The following is a 17,781-nucleotide window of genomic DNA, read 5'->3' on the forward strand; positions in this document are numbered from 1 at the left end:
TGATTCACTTACTTAAACAAATGTATTTGTAAGTCGCTTTGGACAAAGGCATCGGCTAAATGCCATAAACGTAAATGTAAATGTAAAGTCTTAACTCTGATTCGACCCACCGCTCTTTCAGGAGACCGTCCCTGAGATCCTCAAGCCCCAGGTGCTATGTAATAGCATAATGCTATGTGATCTCATTGGCTGGCTGTGTATTTATACCCTGACTGGGTCTAGGCTAGGGCCTCTGGCTGCCTGCCTGCCTGCCTGCCTGTTCCACTGATGCAGTCTTTCCACTGGAGGGAAGGAGGTGGAAACATTCCTCCTGGTGGACAGACGAGAGGGAAGAAGGCCTTGTTTTGATGGTGACATCAAAACGTCAGATGGTGTCCTTGGGTTATAGACGGCTATAAAAAAAAGACTGGCCTAGATTAGTCTTCTCTTCGTGGTGATGTGTCCAGCTGTGATCTGGGCGAGCGAGACAACCCTCGGCTCTTGATCAACTGACTGTCGTGTGGTTTGGCTTTATACCGAGAGCAGAGCTGTGGTTTCTAACAGGGAACAACAAGCAGAAAGTGTCTGCCTCATAACATGCCTGGACCTGCCGGTGGCAGGCTGTAGGTGTGGCAGGCTGCCGGTGGCAGGCTGTAGGTGTGTGGTGTGACGTCAACAGCCAGCCAACCAGCCAGCCAGCCAGCCAGCCAGCCAGATTACAGTGTTGTTGACCCAGAAACACAAAGAAAAAGCGCCTGTGGTAGGGAAGTGATTCCTGACTTGTTTCTCTCTGAGTCATCATGAGCCAGCAGACTGCACCTACCCATCCTTCCTGTGGTGTCTTCAGGTCAGAGGGAAAAGGGGGAAAGCATGAACGCCAAGCATGTAGCTACAGTACAGATGTCTGTAGGCTATCCTGGGCTAGACTGAAGTCTGCTCAGAAGGGATGTCAGTACTTGCTCCTAAAAAAATAGTAGACTTGTTTTGAGGACAATCACAAAGACACAGACAACAACAATCCCAGTCAATTGAACTGCCTTACCTCTGTGGTGAGCAGGGCTGTCTGCTGCTCCTCTGCAGCCCCGTGGCCGAAGCCGTTGGCTTGGGGGGACTGGCTACCTGAGTGGGGGGCTCTGTCGGGCCTGTGGGGGGTGGTTTGATAGGGGGGCTGCAGGGGGATGGCTGAGCGCAGGGGCTCCCTCAGGAGGGTGGCCTGGGGGCCCGACGGCGTGCTGGGGCCTGCCGCTTGGGAGGGGGCATCCACTGATGGAGGGGGGGGGGGAATATGGATAAACAAACATTTAGAGATTTAGATTTCTGATAATGTATTGTAGGCACCTGTAGAACAGTTCAACTTATTGGAACACTTATGCAGGCCATGTCATGACTGTGGGTTGAAGTTGTTGCATCACTTTCCTTTACGTGCAGTGAGAGGTTCGCTTTGCCTCTGACGAACATTCTTTCCCAGTGATGTCGTCTTTTCACAGAGGTAGCTGTATGTCACCAGCGGTGATAGGCATCGATAGCCATTAGCTAATGACCCTGGCCTTCACATACCATTCACACAGACTTATTGTCTGGCATTTATGCACAAGTTCCTTCCAATGGGCCAAAGCACACCAACAGCGAAGATGTCCATTGAGAACAAATGAAGCGAGGTGGCGTGAGTGGAAAGTAATGAGAGAATAGGGGTTTTACATGAAGGGAAAAGGTGACATAATAATCCCGATATTTTATTTTTCGCGAAAAATTCTGAAAGAGGGAAAAACAAACCCCTAACCACATCATCAACTAACCTAACATTCCATACTGTCTCCATACACAAATCTGTGGGAATAATACTCGGAAAAAAACACACACACAGACACACACACACGTTGACACATGAAAAACAAGAAAACCTGGTTTTCCTATCTACCGCTGGTTGATTAGCCAAATGTGGTTATATCCAAATGTAAATCAAGAAAGACAGGGGAAAGTCGTCCCCCCCCCCACTCCTCCCGCTCCCCCCCCCCCCCCCCCCCCCGAATGTTTCTATTCAATGTCACCCAGTTTCGGCCCCACCTTCTTGTTTGGCCGTGAACGTGCGGGCGGAGTCTCCAAGGCGGATGAGCTCATTGGTCGATCCTGTCTCATCAGCATTCCACGAGTGGAGGGAATGTTTGCTAGACTGGACGGCAGACCTGGAGGACCAGAAGACAAAACAACAACAAACACACTATCAACAAACAAAAACAACAACAACAACAACAAAGACACAATCTTACAGTTACAGGTACGTGTACACAACATCAATGAAAAGCCTCTCAATAGAAGACACGACAGCCATATAGAGATGAAGACAAATGGGTCTTGAGGAGACTATCTTTAAGGCTTATATCAGTATGTTTTGTGAGATACCATCCAGACTGGGAAGGATTACAACCTGCACGTTCAAAACAAGGTAGTGTGGTTCCTGGTATCTGTGCACTGCTGTTGACGTCAGCCCAATGACTCATTCAACCAGTTTGCTTTCCAGCTGCAGCGACAGCCATATCAGTACAGGCTGTAGATGCACGCACACGCACGCACGCACACGCACACGCACACACACACCTTAACTTTGGCCTTTGCGTGACAGGCGGGACCGTGACATTCTGTTGTGTAAACAGGATGCACTGACTATTATGATCCTGTCTGGTGATGACATATCAGCAGTCATGTGCTCTGCCGTGTCTTTGGCTGTGTCAGCAATCTCATATGCCTACTCTGTTCTGAGAACTGTTTGAAGTATATCAGGGCATAACACAGGGATGAAACCATGGAAATGAATACAGCCTCACAGAATAATAACCTCCCAGATACAAGCCTGAATACAACGGTAGAACCTCATACGATATTACAGAGAGAATAGATGAGATTATACTAATCCCTGCGGGGGGGAAATTGATTTTTAAACACAATACAATATAGGACATCTTGAAGTGAAACGCTCACTGTGCACTGGAAGACTGGGACATTTTCTCCAACATGGCCTCCTTCTCCTGCTCCTCTGGCTGGGGGGCCACTGGCCCTGGAGGGTGGGGGACATCCTCAACAGGCCTGTCGTTTGGTTCCCTCTCTGGGGGAGGGAGAAAGGACAGAGATGGGTAAATACGAGGGAGGGAAGAGAGGGAGACATGGGTGATTGTTTATATCAATCTGGTGGCCTTGACAGGATGTAAAAATGGAACAACTGCAGACAACCTTCCATCAACCATGATACAACAGACCCTCAGACAACCTTCCATCAACCATGACAACAGATCCTCAGACAATCTTCCATCAACCATGATACAACAGACCCAAGGAACACAAGCTGTTCCACACAGACATCACATGACCCTAATATGACACATAACTATCCAAGTCACAAATCTGACAAGCTCCAAAATCCAAATCACACTGAAAATAAGGCACAATCAACTGAGGAAATATTGTGAGTGATATCTAGGTTGCATTTCACTTCCACGCTAACACTGCAACTCCATTTCCGAAAGCAGAAGTGCAACAAGGTATTTTTTCAGCCTCGTCATTGTGAGAGAGCGCAGTAAGAATATCCCTTTCGTTAATTTCCTTGTAACTGAACACCCTGACACTGTAAGCAACTGGAAAACAAAACAAGAATTCAAACGGACCACTCTTCTTTACCACAACAGACAAACACCAACGGCTCCTTCGGTACGAATTGGACTTGGTCCGAACTCCCTCAATTTACAGAAGCAGGCATTCTCACCAGGCCTATTTGAAATGCATGTCATTTCTAGAGCAGACCCAGTCATTAAAGCCTAATTGCTGTTTGGCGATGGGGAGAGAGCCGCCATAGACACAAAGGCATGCAGAGCTCGGTCAGTTCAATGGGCCGACCGCTTCCCAGTAATCCCAGAGCCAGCCGGGTCTAAACCGGGTTTAAACCCCCATTATGTCCAGTCCATGAGTGCGGATGATCTCACCCAAACAGAGACTTGTGTCTCAGTGAGAGAGCAAGCTAGTGCACTCTGCAGGAAGGGGGGGGGGGTCAAATCGGAACAACTAGGCTGCAATAGAGAGAATGCAATGTTTTAGCAATATTCTCCTCCTCGAAGAATGGGGTTGCCTTTCTGTTGAGATGTCGAGGGGTTGAATGTTGAGCGTAATGGCTTCTACTCAAATGTTTGCAATTATGTAAATGTATTAATTTGATGTGTTGTCTCGGTGAAGCAGTTTGATGGCTGAGAGTTGAGGGCAAAGGTGATCTTGAATGAGACAGCTACCTCCATTCTGCGACCCTTCTTCACTGATTTGCTCGGTGAGGTACTCCAGCAGCCCGTCGAAGATCTCCAACAGGTTCTTGATGGACTCTTTGTCCCCTCTCACGATATTTTCACCTGGAACACCCCCAAAAGAAAAACAACAATTGGGGCATACAATGAATCAGTGGAATTATAATCAGGATCATATTGTTCCTTTTTAATAGAGCCAAGACTGTCATCATTCAGCAACAGATTCAGCCACAGTCAATTAGTAGAACAATGAGGGCTGTGTTCACCCTGAACAAGGCTGTGCTTTTGTATCTAAAACAGCAATTTAGTTTCAAGCCATTTGGGACATAACTAAATAGATCACTTGATTCTCTTTTGTCATCAGATGATGAAAAGCCTAATATAATAGTGAACAGTGAATATAATAGTGAACAGTGGATGGTGAAGAGAGATGCAGTGACAGTGCTGCTCACCTGTGATGTGTGAGAGGCTGATCTGGAGGTAGTCCAGGGCCAACGAGTCGATTACAGACTGAATGTTGTGGATGTCATCCTCCTGACTCACCGGGGCAGCGATGTAATCTGCAGCACACGCAGACACACACACACACACACGCAGACACACACACACACACACGCACACACACACACACACACACACACACACACACACACACACACACACACACACACACACACACACACACACACACACACACACACACACACACACACACACACACACACACACACACACACAGTTAAGACTTGCAGCCTCTGTTCCACTTTGGCCACACTAAACTTAATGACCACTAAGAGCTCATTGACAAACATAGTCTTGTGTTGGCAGGTTTGACAACTTTAAGTAGCGCAGTGTGGCATTCTTGAAATTCTAAGCATGTTCCAGGGAATCTAGGCCTACTCTCTACAAAAGCACACAGTTCTTGGCTTCAACAGAATTTTGCTCTGACTGTTCTAAGAGCAGAGCAGAAGTTGAAAAGCACAGCCCCGAAACTCTCAAAACCTATCCGTCTCCTGAAAATTGTAACACTTATAAAATGAGGTTTGGCCTACATGCCTTTATATATTACATGTTTTCCACTGTCACCACTTCCAAGTAGGCTGTGTTATGGAAGATGTCAACAATCTAACTACAAGCACATGTGTGTGTGTACTTTTTAGGCATCTAGTCATCCATCAAGAGTCTTCAAAACATAAACACAGAACAGTGGATAGGTTCCAAAAAGCATGTGTTGCTCTCCTTTTCAGTATAAACTCACCTGGGACTTTCTCCCCCAAGATGGCCTGATACAAGGCAACAAAAACATTGGCATCACAGTCCGTCACCTTCCTCAGTCTCAGGTTAATGTGACACTTGCTGAGGAGATCATTCGCCACGTCCACCCAATCTGTAAAATAAACTTGTATTACACACACACGCACTGTAGTGTAGGTTGAACCCTAGCTGATTTTGATGGGAACACAGTTAATTTCTGGTTCACAATGCACAGCTGATGATGAATACCAAGCATTCACTTGCATGTCATTGCAATACAGTAGCTGCAAATTCTTGTGTTCTGAACTGATGCCAATCATCTGTTGACAAAATGCCATCTACTGCTTTTTCAAGTGTTCGTGTCTTCTAAACCCAACTGAGGTGTTACCAGGAAGACGTCGATCACAAATGCACAGAAAAAGCAAACTCCTCTGTTGTTGGTAACCATAACTTCCATGATTGTTGACATGCTGGCGGTTAATCGGGGGATATGCGCGGGGAGCCCTACGAGTACAGTGGCAATATGCAAACACTACACAACCTGTACAGCAACTACAGGTTTGAACAACTCTCTGCTGTTGTAAAAACGACATTAGAAATAGCTAGCCAAGATCCACAACACTAGTACACAATGTTCAGTAGCTACCCCAAAAAAAAACAAGAACTACTGGTTTGTTGGGACATAAAACCGGTATATTTAATATACTCAGAATCAGTGAATGTACTCAAGAAGTCAGCCTTGATGATATTAGTTAGCAGCAAGTCCGTTAGCTAGCCACACTGTTTTCTTAGTTAACCTCACCTCTCTCATCTTCTTGGGTTCCCATCAAACAGCTGTGCTGCTAGCTGGTCAGCTGGCAACAACAAGAAGCAGCTGGAAAACAATGTCGGGATTAAAATCTCCAAAAAGTGTACTAGCTAGCCCCCCTAGCTACGAGCTAGTTAGCTAACGCTACTGTAACTGCTACGTTTCCCAAGTTTTTGAGGCTCGTCTCTGAACCCTCCTCATCAAAAGAGGGCTGGCTGATCACCAAAGACACATTTCAAATGCAAGTGTTTCCTGATTGGACGATAAACTGTCTCTTTGTTTCCGGAAGTTAAATGGTCAGTTGATGAGTTCAGTTTCTTTCGCTACCCTGTCACGTTAAGCTATTTAGTTGATTAACAAGATAGTTGACACGAACATCAAACAGATACATTTTATTTGAGATTAAATCTTATTTTACCCCCCCCCCCCCACCCCCCATCATGATCGTATTTTAAAGGGCATTTTATGGTGCTCTTCCGCGTAGCTGTCTCAAAATAGTTCCATGTGCTGGGGTCATGGATAAATACAGAGGTCATGTCATTCTCTTTGTGTCATGTACTCTTCTTAATTATGTTGTTATGGATGTACAGTACTTAAATCATCAATTAGATAGTTGGGGGCTGAGTTAGTGATTGTTTCATACCTTTAATACATATAACAATGTTATATGTATGTAATATGTGGTGATTGATGACATTATCACATTCTATTCATGAAAGTAATTGATACAATTCAGGAAATAATCAATCTTCTGCAGCAAATCGAAAAAACCACCTATCTTCCGTGTATGGCCAAATAAGGAGCAAAAGTAGTGCCGAAACATGCGCGTTGATATAATCCCAAGTGATCCGCCGTAACCATTTTACATCCGTTGTGACAGATCTTCGTCTGCCCGGCATTTTCTTTCTATTCGGTGTCGCACTTGTAGCTCGTCAAATTGTGATAACGGACTGATTGGATTTATAGTATAAACAGATTAGACCGCACCGTATTTTATTTTTTTTACGTTTGTACTCTCCTACACTATGCCCGGTTTTTCCGACAGAGATCGTGGTAGTAGAGACAGGGGGTAAGTCGGTCGTCTCAAAATGGTTAGCAGCACTAGCACTAGCAGGCAGCCAGGCAGAAAGCTAACGTCGTTAGCAAATTTTCATCCCATGCATTAACCCCGTACATTTACTAGCTTATACGTTGGGCTTTATTTATTTGCCCGGCGATCAAGGCAATCAAGCCAGTTAGGGTTTTAACAGCTAGCTCAGTTGCTGCTAGCTGGATGATATCGGAAATAGATGTTTTGACAGCTGAGCTTGCGAGCTGCTGGGTGCCAGACATCGCAGATTTAGTCCGTATATTTTGTTCTAGCTTGAAAACATGATAGTAAGATCATACCTATATAATACATGCAGCCATGATGTAAATGATCCAAGGTATTGTGGTCACAGAAATGTTTGTTTGCCATGTGGCAAAAATAACGATGTAAATTCAAAATGCCGGCCGGTTCGCTCTTCTTTGTTCCTCTGCCGGGCGGAATTAAAATGGCAGCTTAAGTGGGGTAAAAATGTGACGCAGAAAATAATGTGAATTTGCCATCGTTGTTTGGCTATATGTGATGTAAACAAACGGGTTCAGTGTTATGTCGGTTTGTTGTTGTAGGCCCATTCGATCAGCCTCACAGACTCATGGGAAATGTGTAGTGTCAGTTCCTTAATTCAGCCAATAAGCACACCTGATTTCATACTGCACTCTCCGTAGCTGTTTTATGTTATATTAACAAACTAATCTCATGTCATTTCCCTCTCCATTTCAGGTATGGCAGTGCACCCCGCTTTGGTGGTGGTGGAGGCAGCAGGGGTGGACCCCCCCAGGGCAAGTTTGGCAACCCTGGGGAAAGGCTGCGTAAGAAGCACTGGAATCTGGACGAGCTCCCCAAGTTCGAGAAGAACTTCTACCAGGAGCACCCGGACGTTACCCGCAGATCACCTGTACGTTCTCTGAACAGTTCCTTCATTTGCGTTTGTCTAGTATCGATTATTATTATTCACCTACATCCCAATGGAGATTTTCTCCCTCATCGACCGCATGGCGTATCTATGACGCTCTGAACTCAAAAGTGAACGATTGTATAAGTGATTGTGTCCTACATCTATCTACGTTCGGTGTGTGTGTATATACAGTCTCCTCCTCTTTAGCCTTGAATGGTTCTTGGCCGAAACTAAACTAACTAATCCTCCCGCATGCGTCTTATTGCAGCAAGACATTGAGATGTACCGCAGGTCTAAAGAGGTAACAGTAAAAGGAAGAGATTGTCCCAAACCGATGGTGAAGTTTCATGAGGCCAATTTTCCAAGTGGGTAAAATCTCCTCTCTCCTCTCAGCATTTCTATGGAACGTGTGTATTAGTTGAAGCATTTCATCAGAGATTTTTATCTCGTCTACCAAATGTGCCCTTCAGACTATGTGATGGATGTCATCAACAAAAACCAGTGGCCTGAACCGACCCCTATCCAGGCTCAGGGGTGGCCGCTGGCCCTCAGTGGTAAAGACATGGTTGGCATTGCCCAGACAGGGTCGGGCAAAACCCTTGCAGTAAGTAGGCCTAAATCGCTTTACAACTACCCATGGTAGCCTCTCTGGCCTGTGTATCGTAACGTGTTGGTGTTCAGTGAACTTTGCTTGAGCTTACAGCCTTTGTTTTCCTTATTTAGTACCTGCTGCCTTCGATTGTGCACATCCAACACCAGCCATTCCTGGAGCATGGAGATGGACCTATTGTAAGTGTCTATGATATCACAGATCTATAGAACACCCCTCAGTTCTTTATAGAAAAACACAGTTGAGGAACACATCATTCTCTCTCTCTCTCCTCTCTGTGTCTGTCTGTGTTGAGGGAAGAAATCCCAGTTGATTGACGTGTCCCTCCCCATCTCTCTCCCTCCCATCCTACCCCATCTCTCTCCCCACCAGTGTCTGGTGCTGGCCCCTACCCGTGAGTTGGCCCAGCAGGTGCAGCAGGTGGCTGCTGAGTATGGCAGGGCCTCGCGTCTCAAGTCCACCTGCATCTACGGAGGAGCCCCCAAAGGACCCCAGATTCGCGACCTGGAGAGAGGTAGGCTATTCATGGCCTTGTTTAGTTTTTTTGTGCCTGCTACAGCTAAATACGGTCAGGCGTAAGGCATATGGTTCTATTTAGTTCAAGTTTATTAGCCATTTGTAATGAATGTTAGAATTCTGCTACAATCCCTCATTAAAAAGGGTAAAAACTACACATCGAAACAGTGTGGACGTGTGAAACTAACTAGGGGAATAAAGATCCTCCATTGTACCAATCTAGCAGATGTTTGACTCGGTTCCTTCCTCCTTGTGTTTTTGTAGGTGTAGAGATCTGCATCGCCACCCCTGGGCGTCTGATTGACTTCCTGGAGGCGGGGAAGACCAACCTGCGGCGCTGTACCTACCTGGTGCTGGACGAGGCTGACCGTATGCTGGACATGGGCTTCGAGCCACAGATCCGCAAGATTGTGGACCAGATCAGGGTATGTGGCTATCTGTCTTCCTCCACTCAGAGCTTTAGCATGTAAAGGCGCATTCCTCCATTCTTTTTTTTTTTTTTTTTTTTTAAGTGTCCCCGGTTGAAAACAATAGACTTTGGCTGACTAGGTGTCTCGTCTGTAAGAATAAGACTTTGGGTGATTTTATGGAATATTGAACCCCCTTCTCTCCTCTCCTCTCCTCCTTCAGCCGGACAGACAGACCCTGATGTGGAGCGCCACCTGGCCCAAGGAGGTGCGCCAGCTGGCGGAGGACTTCCTGAAGGAGTACGTCCAGATCAACGTGGGCGCCCTGCAGCTCAGCGCCAACCACAACATCCTGCAGATCGTGGACGTGTGCAACGATGGAGAGAAGGACGACAAGTGAGTGACAGTGATGATGCGTTTCATATGGAGCTTTTCTAGAACCCAAAGACACTTTACGACGATACAACGTAAAAAAGGATGAGTATCAGTAGAGGCTGGTGGAACAGAGCAAAGTCCAAACGTCACCGAAACTGCTTCACAATAATAGCACAACAAATCTCTGGTCTCTAACCCCATTCGGTCCTTGTCTGTCCCTTCCCTACTTCAGACTCCTTCGGCTGCTGGAGGAGATCATGAGCGAGAAGGAGAACAAGACCATCATCTTCACAGAGACCAAAAGGCGCTGTGATGAGCTGACGAGGAGAATGAGACGAGACGGGTAAACGTCACCACTCACACCAGCGTGTGTAGCGTGTAGCATGTAGTGTAGCGTGATACAGCACTAAGCCTGCCTGTTGTAATGTGACCTGCCAAGTCTCTGACGGTCATGTGTTGTGTGCTACAGTTGGCCAGCAATGGGCATTCACGGAGACAAGAGCCAGCAAGAGAGGGACTGGGTCCTCAATGGTATGCCAGACTATGCCAATTTTCTTTCCCCCCGTCTTTTGAAGTACTTCCCAGCATTGTGCTGGTGCAAGTTACTCTGCATACAACTGAAGTCATGTCATCTATCCCCCCCCCCCCCCCCCCCCCCCCCACAGAGTTCAAATATGGCAAGGCTCCCATCCTCATCGCCACAGACGTGGCGTCCCGCGGTCTAGGTCAGTATGTCTTTGATTAGAAACCTCTGTTTTGTTTCTCTTTCAATGTTACACTTTTTTAAAGAAAGTTGGTTTTGGCTTTCTTTAACTTCTCTATGCATTTTCTGAGTTTTTCTCACCTAAAGGTGCAGTCTATGTGCAGTCTAGGCATGACACAGATCCAGGCCTCGAGAGGGGGAAGGAGGACATATTGGAAGTGAAGTTCAAGTTGCCCCACTGGCTTGCCACCCAGTGGGCCTAGAGAGGTGAAAGCTCTGTGTGCCAGTACTCTTCAAAAGGCATCGTGGCTAAGCCTTTGTTTTACGATAACTCGTTTATTTACATAAGTCTCTGTCCATGGATTTATTTACCTGACAAATGTCATTCATCCAGTTTCCAACTCAAACTTTAAAAAAAGAGAAGCTTGGTGCTGTGTGACTGTTGCCTTGCATGCTGTTTTATAGAGAGCACTGTATTGCAAGTCACCTTGTTTGAGATTTGGAACAATTCTGTTACATGCAGAGCTTGTTTCCCCCCCAAAAAAAGCATGGGTGTGTGCGAACATGTCAAAGCTTTTCCGTTTGTTGTTTTGTTTTTTCCTCACTCAACTCAAAGCGCTGGGTTTTCTCGAAATGGAGAGAGCAGTTTTCAACGTATTGCTTTTTTTTTGTCGTATTGAAATTGGTGAGAAACTGGCACATGTGTTTTAAGGGGCTATATGGGGCCATCTAGAGAAAGGAAGGAGAAAGAGAAATGTAAGAAAGTCAAGAGCTCAAAAACCGAAGCTCAAGTTCCTCCCTCGCCTGCTGTTTTAAAAGTCATGTCGAGACCTGCCAACGAAAGACATTTTCTCAAGTGAACACTGGCTTCTGGGAAGATCTTGCCTAGACGAGACTGTTGGGGGGGTGCTCTATCCTCCTTGAGGGGGTCCACAGGGTTCAATACTTGGGCCTTTTTCATTTTCGTCTTTTTCGGGTTCCCCCCTCAATTTAGTACTTGGTCTATTCGTTCTTGGCAAGACGTGCAGTGCGGCCTTTATTAGCAAGCTTCTTATGAGTGTGTACTGGCGAAAATAAGGGACCTTCAGAAACCATACTCAACTGAACGGTCCTGTATTGGCACACATGAGGAGGCATCAGTGCACATAGCGGCCCTACTGCGTAGAAGCTCCTGGATATCACTTGACAATTTGTGGGGGAGTTCGCTGCATTGGGAAAGGACTAGTGAATGCATACTCCTTAATGGTAAGACTGCAAATCCCAGTTTTTTTCTCCCTTGGTTAAAGAAAAGGGAGGCGGGTGAAAGAATGCCTTATTTTTTCGTTGATATGGTAAGAAAATGGAGTGTGCATCGTTTCTCTCTTCCCACAGTAGTATTCCCAATGGAGTAGAACGTTTTTTTTATCAAATGTTGTTGCTAACACTGTTCCTTCCACCACAGCTTTTAATATCCAGTTCTTTTAATATCCAAGGTTTGTTGTATTTGCTAACTTTGTGTCCCCTTTCCGATCTTGGCTGTTGTGGTGTGCAAAATACCCTTTGGCGCGCCCTTGTTTTTGCCACACTGCAACACAATTTTACAGATGTGGAAGATGTCAAATTTGTCATCAATTATGACTACCCTAACTCCTCCGAGGACTATATCCACCGCATCGGCAGAACGGCCCGCAGTCAAAAAACAGGCACGGCTTACACCTTCTTCACCCCCAACAACATGAGGCAGGCCAACGACCTTGTCTCTGTGCTCCGCGAGGCCAACCAGGCCATCAACCCCAAGCTCCTCCAGATGGCGGAAGACAGAGGAGGTAAATCTGAAGGGTGACGAACTGCATAGAGGGGCTGTGGTTCAAAGATGTGGATTTCTGTAAACAGTAACCGTTTATTTTCTGTCAAGTCATTTCACATCAAGATGAGCCACGCTACCCACTGTGTTCTCTCATTCGCTTTGTTTTGTGTGTTGTCGTGGTAACACGGCTGTTGTGTGGGCACCGAACACATCAGTCTACTCTGCGTGCATCGGTCTAAGCCCTGCTTCTCTTTTCCCCCCCCCCCTCCTCCTTTTCTCTCTTCTCCCAGGTCGTGGAAGGGGAGGAAGAGGCGGATATAAGGATGACCGACGGGATAGGTATTCCGGGGGGGGGAGGAGTTTTGGAGGTGGTGGTAGCTACAGGGACAGGGATAGCGACAGGGGGTTCAGCAGTGGACCAAAGCCCCAAAATGGCGGAGGCTACGGGGGAAACAGCTATAACAAAAGCGCTAGCTCCAGTGGTAGCTACGGGGCAAGCAGCTACGGTAGCAACGGACAGGCTAGCTTTGGCAGTGCCCCCAGTCAGGTGGGTGCGTTCAGCAACCAGAACTTCCAGGCCCCTCAGTTTGGAGCTCCGCAGGCGTCAGCCCAGAACGGGATGAGCCGCCCCCAGTTCGCTCAGTTCCCTCAGCCGCCCCCACAACCCCAACAACCCCCACCCCCACCCATGGTGCCCTACCCCATGCCACCCACTTTCCCACAGTAGGGAGATTGTACGCACAACACACAGAAGAAACCACCATGTTTTTTTGTCTTTAAAATCTTATATTATGATGATTTATTATAATTATCCTTTGTACTGTTTAACTTTTTTGCTTACAGCAGGGTTGGAATTATTCAGTAACCCGAGCATTGAAAAGGAGTCCAAAGTGGTCTCTGTAGTGCAACTATGAATGGTGCACATCTCTTGATTGTTTTTATTTGTTGTTACATTCCTCAGTAATTTATTTTTACTAGGTAATGCACATTTTTGAGTTAGTTGGTATGTTTAAAGTGATATGTTATGATCAGGATCTTGCCTGGGGGGCAATGCATTGGCCCTTAAAATAAAGAGAAGAACATCGAAGTGTTGTGTCCTGTGTTTCTGTGGGGGAATTGGAATTGGTGGGGAAGTTATTGTCAGGTCTTAGTGATACTTGTATCAATGAACACATTAGAGGCGCAACATAAGCATTTTATGGTCTGATTATTCCAGCATACATAAAGCAACGTTCTCTACATATAGAAGCCAGCTATAAGTGTTTTGTAAATGTGATGCTGACATCATGTCCCTCAATTGTATATATTTTCGTACATTTCAATGTGAAAATGTTGACATGCATTATAGGCTAACTGTTCGGAGCATTTTTTTTAACTTTATTTGACCCGGATGTGGTATTGTTGATTCCGGGGTTTGATTTGGCTACACATGTTCGCGAAATACCGACGAGTTCAAATGTTTTTTTTAGTTGACAGTTTTTAGAGAAATAATTGTTGGTTGTATTCTCGGGCAAGTGCATTAACTTACACATTACTTGTAAAGGTGAAAACGACCTGGAAATAGCAACGCGATGTCATAAAGGGACTGTCTGTCTGTCTGCAGGCTGTGAATTTCAAGGTTATGAATGATATGTGTGGCCACTAGCTAAACATGTTTACCTATTGTGTTAGAAGACTCCTTTTAGGACGTGAGAAGAACCTGTCAAACACGTCAGTATGCAGGATAGCTTTGCCTTTCGCTCGTCAGCACGGCAGGGAGCGCACCACTACAGCTGCAGGGTCGCGCGCCGAGGACTCCACCGATCACATTAAAACATTGATGCAACTCTGCACCGACAGATACTACATAGCTGCTGGCCAACATCATATAGACTCCCTGCAGCGTGGGACCAGCTGTGGATATGGGCCACTGGGTATGGAATTTAGGAAGAACATTCTGGAACAGTGGTGGAATTCTGTGATAGCGTCCAGGCCACAGGTATTTGGGATAAGCACGTTACACACCAGTAAGGACAGAAGTACTGGAAGTGATGGGCAGTTGAGGGTTGTTGACAGTGAGACCCTATGCCAAATACTCAACCAGAGACAGCTGAGCAAGGACCAACTGGTACAGAAGATACAGACACTTCTAAAGACCTGGGTGTCTGCTCGTACAAGTCTTTTTCATGGTAAGAAGACAGCTCAGTAACAGGAGATTTGAGTCCCCTGACAATAGAAAATTGTTCCACTTTAGCAAGAGTTGTAGTTGACAGTTTGTTAATTGTGAGCATCTGCAGACCATCTATAACGGCCTATCCAAATAAAGTAAGATTTCAAGTCAAGATTTGTTTCACTCGTGGTTTATGCTGTCCCTGTTTTCCAGGTGCCTTGGAGCAGTATGTGCCGTCGTTGGAGCTTGTGAACAGAAAGCTGCCGTTCGGCCTGGCAGAGACAGGCCTGTGCTTCCAGCCTTCAGATGGACCTGGTTGGTGAGGCTTGTTGGTGGTGTCTATAACACCTGCAGTGTATTACTGCTCTATCGCCTCTTCCCCACCAGTATAAAATGAAATAGGGCCACGCACACTCAAATTACCCTGTTTTCCAATGTCCTTTTATACTGACTTTTTTGGGCCCTGCACCCCACTAAAGGATGCGCGTTTTGATCACACACTACTCTTCACCACCAGCCCAGCTGAGGTGACCCAGTCGTCTTTGGTGTGGTTCTGCTTTCCCCGGACCTCCTCGCAGTGGCTGGACTACTGGGCTCGCCAGCGACTGCAGTGGTGGAGAAAAGTGAGTCTCTCTCTCTCTGATGTCACATCCCATGTCATATAAGACATTGCCATCCAGTAATGCTTGTCAGATAGTGATCGTTGACATGACTGCAAATTGCCAGAATTTCTGTATCTTGCATGCTGCTTGTCATAGAGAGTAATTGCATTTGTATATTGGTAATACTGCAGGGAAGATTTCTTTGATCTAATTGAAAGAGAAAGATCTCTTATCATGTCCCTCCATCTATCCCTCCATCCATCCAGTTTGCCCTGGGCCCGTCTAACTTCAGCTGCAGCGACATGACAGAGGAGGATTTAGCAGGACGTGCGTCCCGGGGTATAAAGATTGTGTACAGCTTCCCTTGGGGTCCAGAGCCCCTAGAGACACTGTTGAGCCGAGGGAACGCAGAGCTGCTGCAGACACACAAGGGCCCACGCACCAAACTACAGGTTAGTAGAACCACTTATAGGCACAATGGCAATGTGTGAACTGCTCACGTCGTCAATATCATATCCCTCTCCCTTCTGTCACGTTTCAGTCTGCATCTGATTCCAGATCAGCCTTGTAGAATCTTGGTTGTTTTGTATCTGGCACAGTAAATACATGACTCTTATCTTCATCCTGAATAGACTTTAGATTAGAACTATTTGATGTTTCTCTGTGTCTGTTATAGTGACATGTTCAAATGTATTTATGTAAGAATGCATTAACCATATCAGGGCTCTATATCTCTCTCTCTCTGTGTCTCCCAGTGTCGAGAAGGGAGGAAGGCAGTGGTCCCTCATGTCATCTCTGTAACAGGAAACATAGACCGGGGCGTGCTGGCCTTCCTCGACAACTCACTACAGCAGGTCAAAAAAGTCAACAGCAAACAGAAGCTACAACAGAGAAAGGTGATACAGTCACAGTCCTCATATTAGAACTAGTATCTGACCGCTCACTTAATTACGTCAATTCCTGTTCGCATGTGCTACACACACACTGATATCTGTTTGCCTTTGTAGGTTTTGAAGCTGCATCCTATCTTGGCCCCAGTGAAAGTGGCTTTAGACATGGGAAAGGGAGCCACTGTGGAGCTGAGACAGGTAAGACGCTGTTGAAATGCACACACATTAAGGTGTCGTTGTCATTCAGACAATGTTGGATTGAAGCTTTATCAGTACATTTTATGCATTTTTTTGTAGGTTTGTGAAGGGTTGCTGCAGGACTTTGTGGACAGCGGAATCTCTGCATGGCCTGGTTATCTGGAAACTATGGCAACCTCAATGGAGCAGCTCAACACTAAGTACTACACTTATTATAAACACTCCTTTATAGCATGATGATTGTAATGTGGATTATCATGTTATGTCATTGTTTTGCTGGTCTCTGTTGGGTGTGTTCTGAGTAGTAGTACAGTGACATACCCATAGATATATCTCTATGGACATTCTGATGTCAAAGTCACTATCTCAAACATGATTACCATACCGTTATCTGAACTACTTTAAACTCCTACTGTCAACCTACAGCATGTCTGTATGAAACTCCTACTATGTCCTGTGTCTAGGTATGATGAGATGGGGGTGCTCTTCACCGTGGTGGTCAGTGAGAACACCCTGGAGAGCGGCCTACTGCAGGTCCGCAGCCGCGACACCACCGTCAAGGAGACCATGCACGTCTCCGAGGTGAAGAACTTCCTGGCCAGATACATATCTGCTGCTGACAACATCTGAACCCATCTCCGCTTCCCTGTTCTTCACCAGTTTCCCTTGTGCGCTCCGAGACGCATTCATTGGAAAGCGTCGGATCGGTTAAAAGCATGGGCTCTGACACCAATCCTATGCTTTTTAATCCATGGAGGGAGGTGCACAAGTGGAGAATTGGGACACAGGGCACGAGTAAAGAAGACTGGCCTTCTGTGGTGCATTCAAGGGTGGGGTGGTGGGTCTTAGGCAGTGCAGTTACTCCTGTCTACGTGTGTCATTGTTTTCGCTATACCTCATAGTATACCTCATTAACTGTCTAGGATTTATTAAACATTCTCACTTGTTTTCACTTTTGTCGTTATTTTGCTGATAACATGTGCTTCACAAATTCAGCGTAATTGAATGCATATAAAGACCAGATCAGTGTATTTTGGGTATTATGTTGTGTCAAATGTACACTCACCAAACACTTTATTAGGAACACTATACTAATACTGGGTAGGGCCTCCCTTTGCTCTCAAAACAGCCTCAATTATTCAAGGCATTGATTCCACAAGATGTTGGAAACATTTCTTTGAGATTCTGGTCCATGATGGCATCATGCAATTCCTACAGATTTTTCAGGTTCACTTTCAAGCT

The 17,781-nt window shown here is 46.0% G+C and overlaps 3 protein-coding genes across 5 annotated transcripts in view; 2 read left to right on the forward strand and 1 right to left on the reverse strand.

The window, feature by feature from the left end:
* Positions 1–6,506, reverse strand: part of LOC310821673 (centrosomal protein of 95 kDa-like) — a 14,235-nt gene extending 7,729 nt beyond the window's left edge. For all 3 annotated transcript variants that reach the window (XM_083693813.1, XM_083693812.1, XM_083693811.1), the window contains exons 1-7: positions 6,316–6,506; positions 5,518–5,646; positions 4,712–4,819; positions 4,251–4,364; positions 2,956–3,079; positions 2,044–2,162; positions 1,022–1,242 (exon numbers count right to left, since the gene is read on the reverse strand). In XM_083693813.1, the coding sequence (XP_083549939.1) occupies positions 1,022–1,242; positions 2,044–2,162; positions 2,956–3,079; positions 4,251–4,364; positions 4,712–4,819; positions 5,518–5,646; positions 6,316–6,340 (840 nt within the window). In that variant the 5' untranslated portion in view covers positions 6,341–6,506. The remainder of the gene's footprint in view (positions 1–1,021; positions 1,243–2,043; positions 2,163–2,955; positions 3,080–4,250; positions 4,365–4,711; positions 4,820–5,517; positions 5,647–6,315) is intronic.
* A 696-nt stretch (positions 6,507–7,202) lies between these two features.
* LOC310821678 (putative ATP-dependent RNA helicase DDX5) lies at positions 7,203–13,787 on the forward strand. The gene is made up of 13 exons (XM_083693819.1): positions 7,203–7,390; positions 8,129–8,303; positions 8,572–8,668; positions 8,774–8,907; positions 9,027–9,092; positions 9,286–9,427; positions 9,694–9,854; positions 10,060–10,232; positions 10,444–10,554; positions 10,681–10,742; positions 10,877–10,936; positions 12,498–12,719; positions 12,991–13,787. Exons 1-13 carry the CDS (start codon positions 7,347–7,349, stop codon positions 13,425–13,427), a joined length of 1,884 nt encoding a protein of 627 aa, XP_083549945.1. The 5' UTR covers positions 7,203–7,346; the 3' UTR covers positions 13,428–13,787.
* A 335-nt stretch (positions 13,788–14,122) lies between these two features.
* On the forward strand, positions 14,123–17,443 carry polg2 (polymerase (DNA directed), gamma 2, accessory subunit). The gene is made up of 8 exons (XM_083693823.1): positions 14,123–14,868; positions 15,063–15,168; positions 15,367–15,472; positions 15,718–15,903; positions 16,207–16,347; positions 16,459–16,539; positions 16,639–16,739; positions 17,004–17,443. Exons 1-8 carry the CDS (start codon positions 14,352–14,354, stop codon positions 17,167–17,169), a joined length of 1,404 nt encoding a protein of 467 aa, XP_083549949.1. The 5' UTR covers positions 14,123–14,351; the 3' UTR covers positions 17,170–17,443.
* The last annotated feature ends 338 nt before the right edge of the window (positions 17,444–17,781 follow it).

Source organism: Argentina silus (assembly GCF_951799395.1).
Source record: "Argentina silus genome assembly, chromosome: 22".
NCBI classification, from domain to species: domain Eukaryota; kingdom Metazoa; phylum Chordata; class Actinopteri; order Argentiniformes; family Argentinidae; genus Argentina; species Argentina silus.

What these genes read in the sequence shown, in the direction of transcription:
- LOC310821678 (XM_083693819.1), top strand. Translation starts at nt 7,347, where the DNA reads ATGCCCGGTTTTTCCGACAGAGATCGTGGTAGTAGAGACAGGGG. An exon ending in CGTGGTAGTAGAGACAGGGG is followed by an intron (nt 7,391 to 8,128) that starts GTAAGTCGGTCG and finishes TCTCCATTTCAG; the next exon opens with GTATGGCAGTGCACCCCGCT. An exon ending in ACGTTACCCGCAGATCACCT is followed by an intron (nt 8,304 to 8,571) that starts GTACGTTCTCTG and finishes GTCTTATTGCAG; the next exon opens with CAAGACATTGAGATGTACCG.
- polg2 (XM_083693823.1), top strand. Translation starts at nt 14,352, where the DNA reads ATGTTTACCTATTGTGTTAGAAGACTCCTTTTAGGACGTGAGAAGAAC. An exon ending in CCTTCAGATGGACCTGGTTG is followed by an intron (nt 15,169 to 15,366) that starts GTGAGGCTTGTT and finishes CTTCACCACCAG; the next exon opens with CCCAGCTGAGGTGACCCAGT. An exon ending in GCCCACGCACCAAACTACAG is followed by an intron (nt 15,904 to 16,206) that starts GTTAGTAGAACC and finishes TGTGTCTCCCAG; the next exon opens with TGTCGAGAAGGGAGGAAGGC.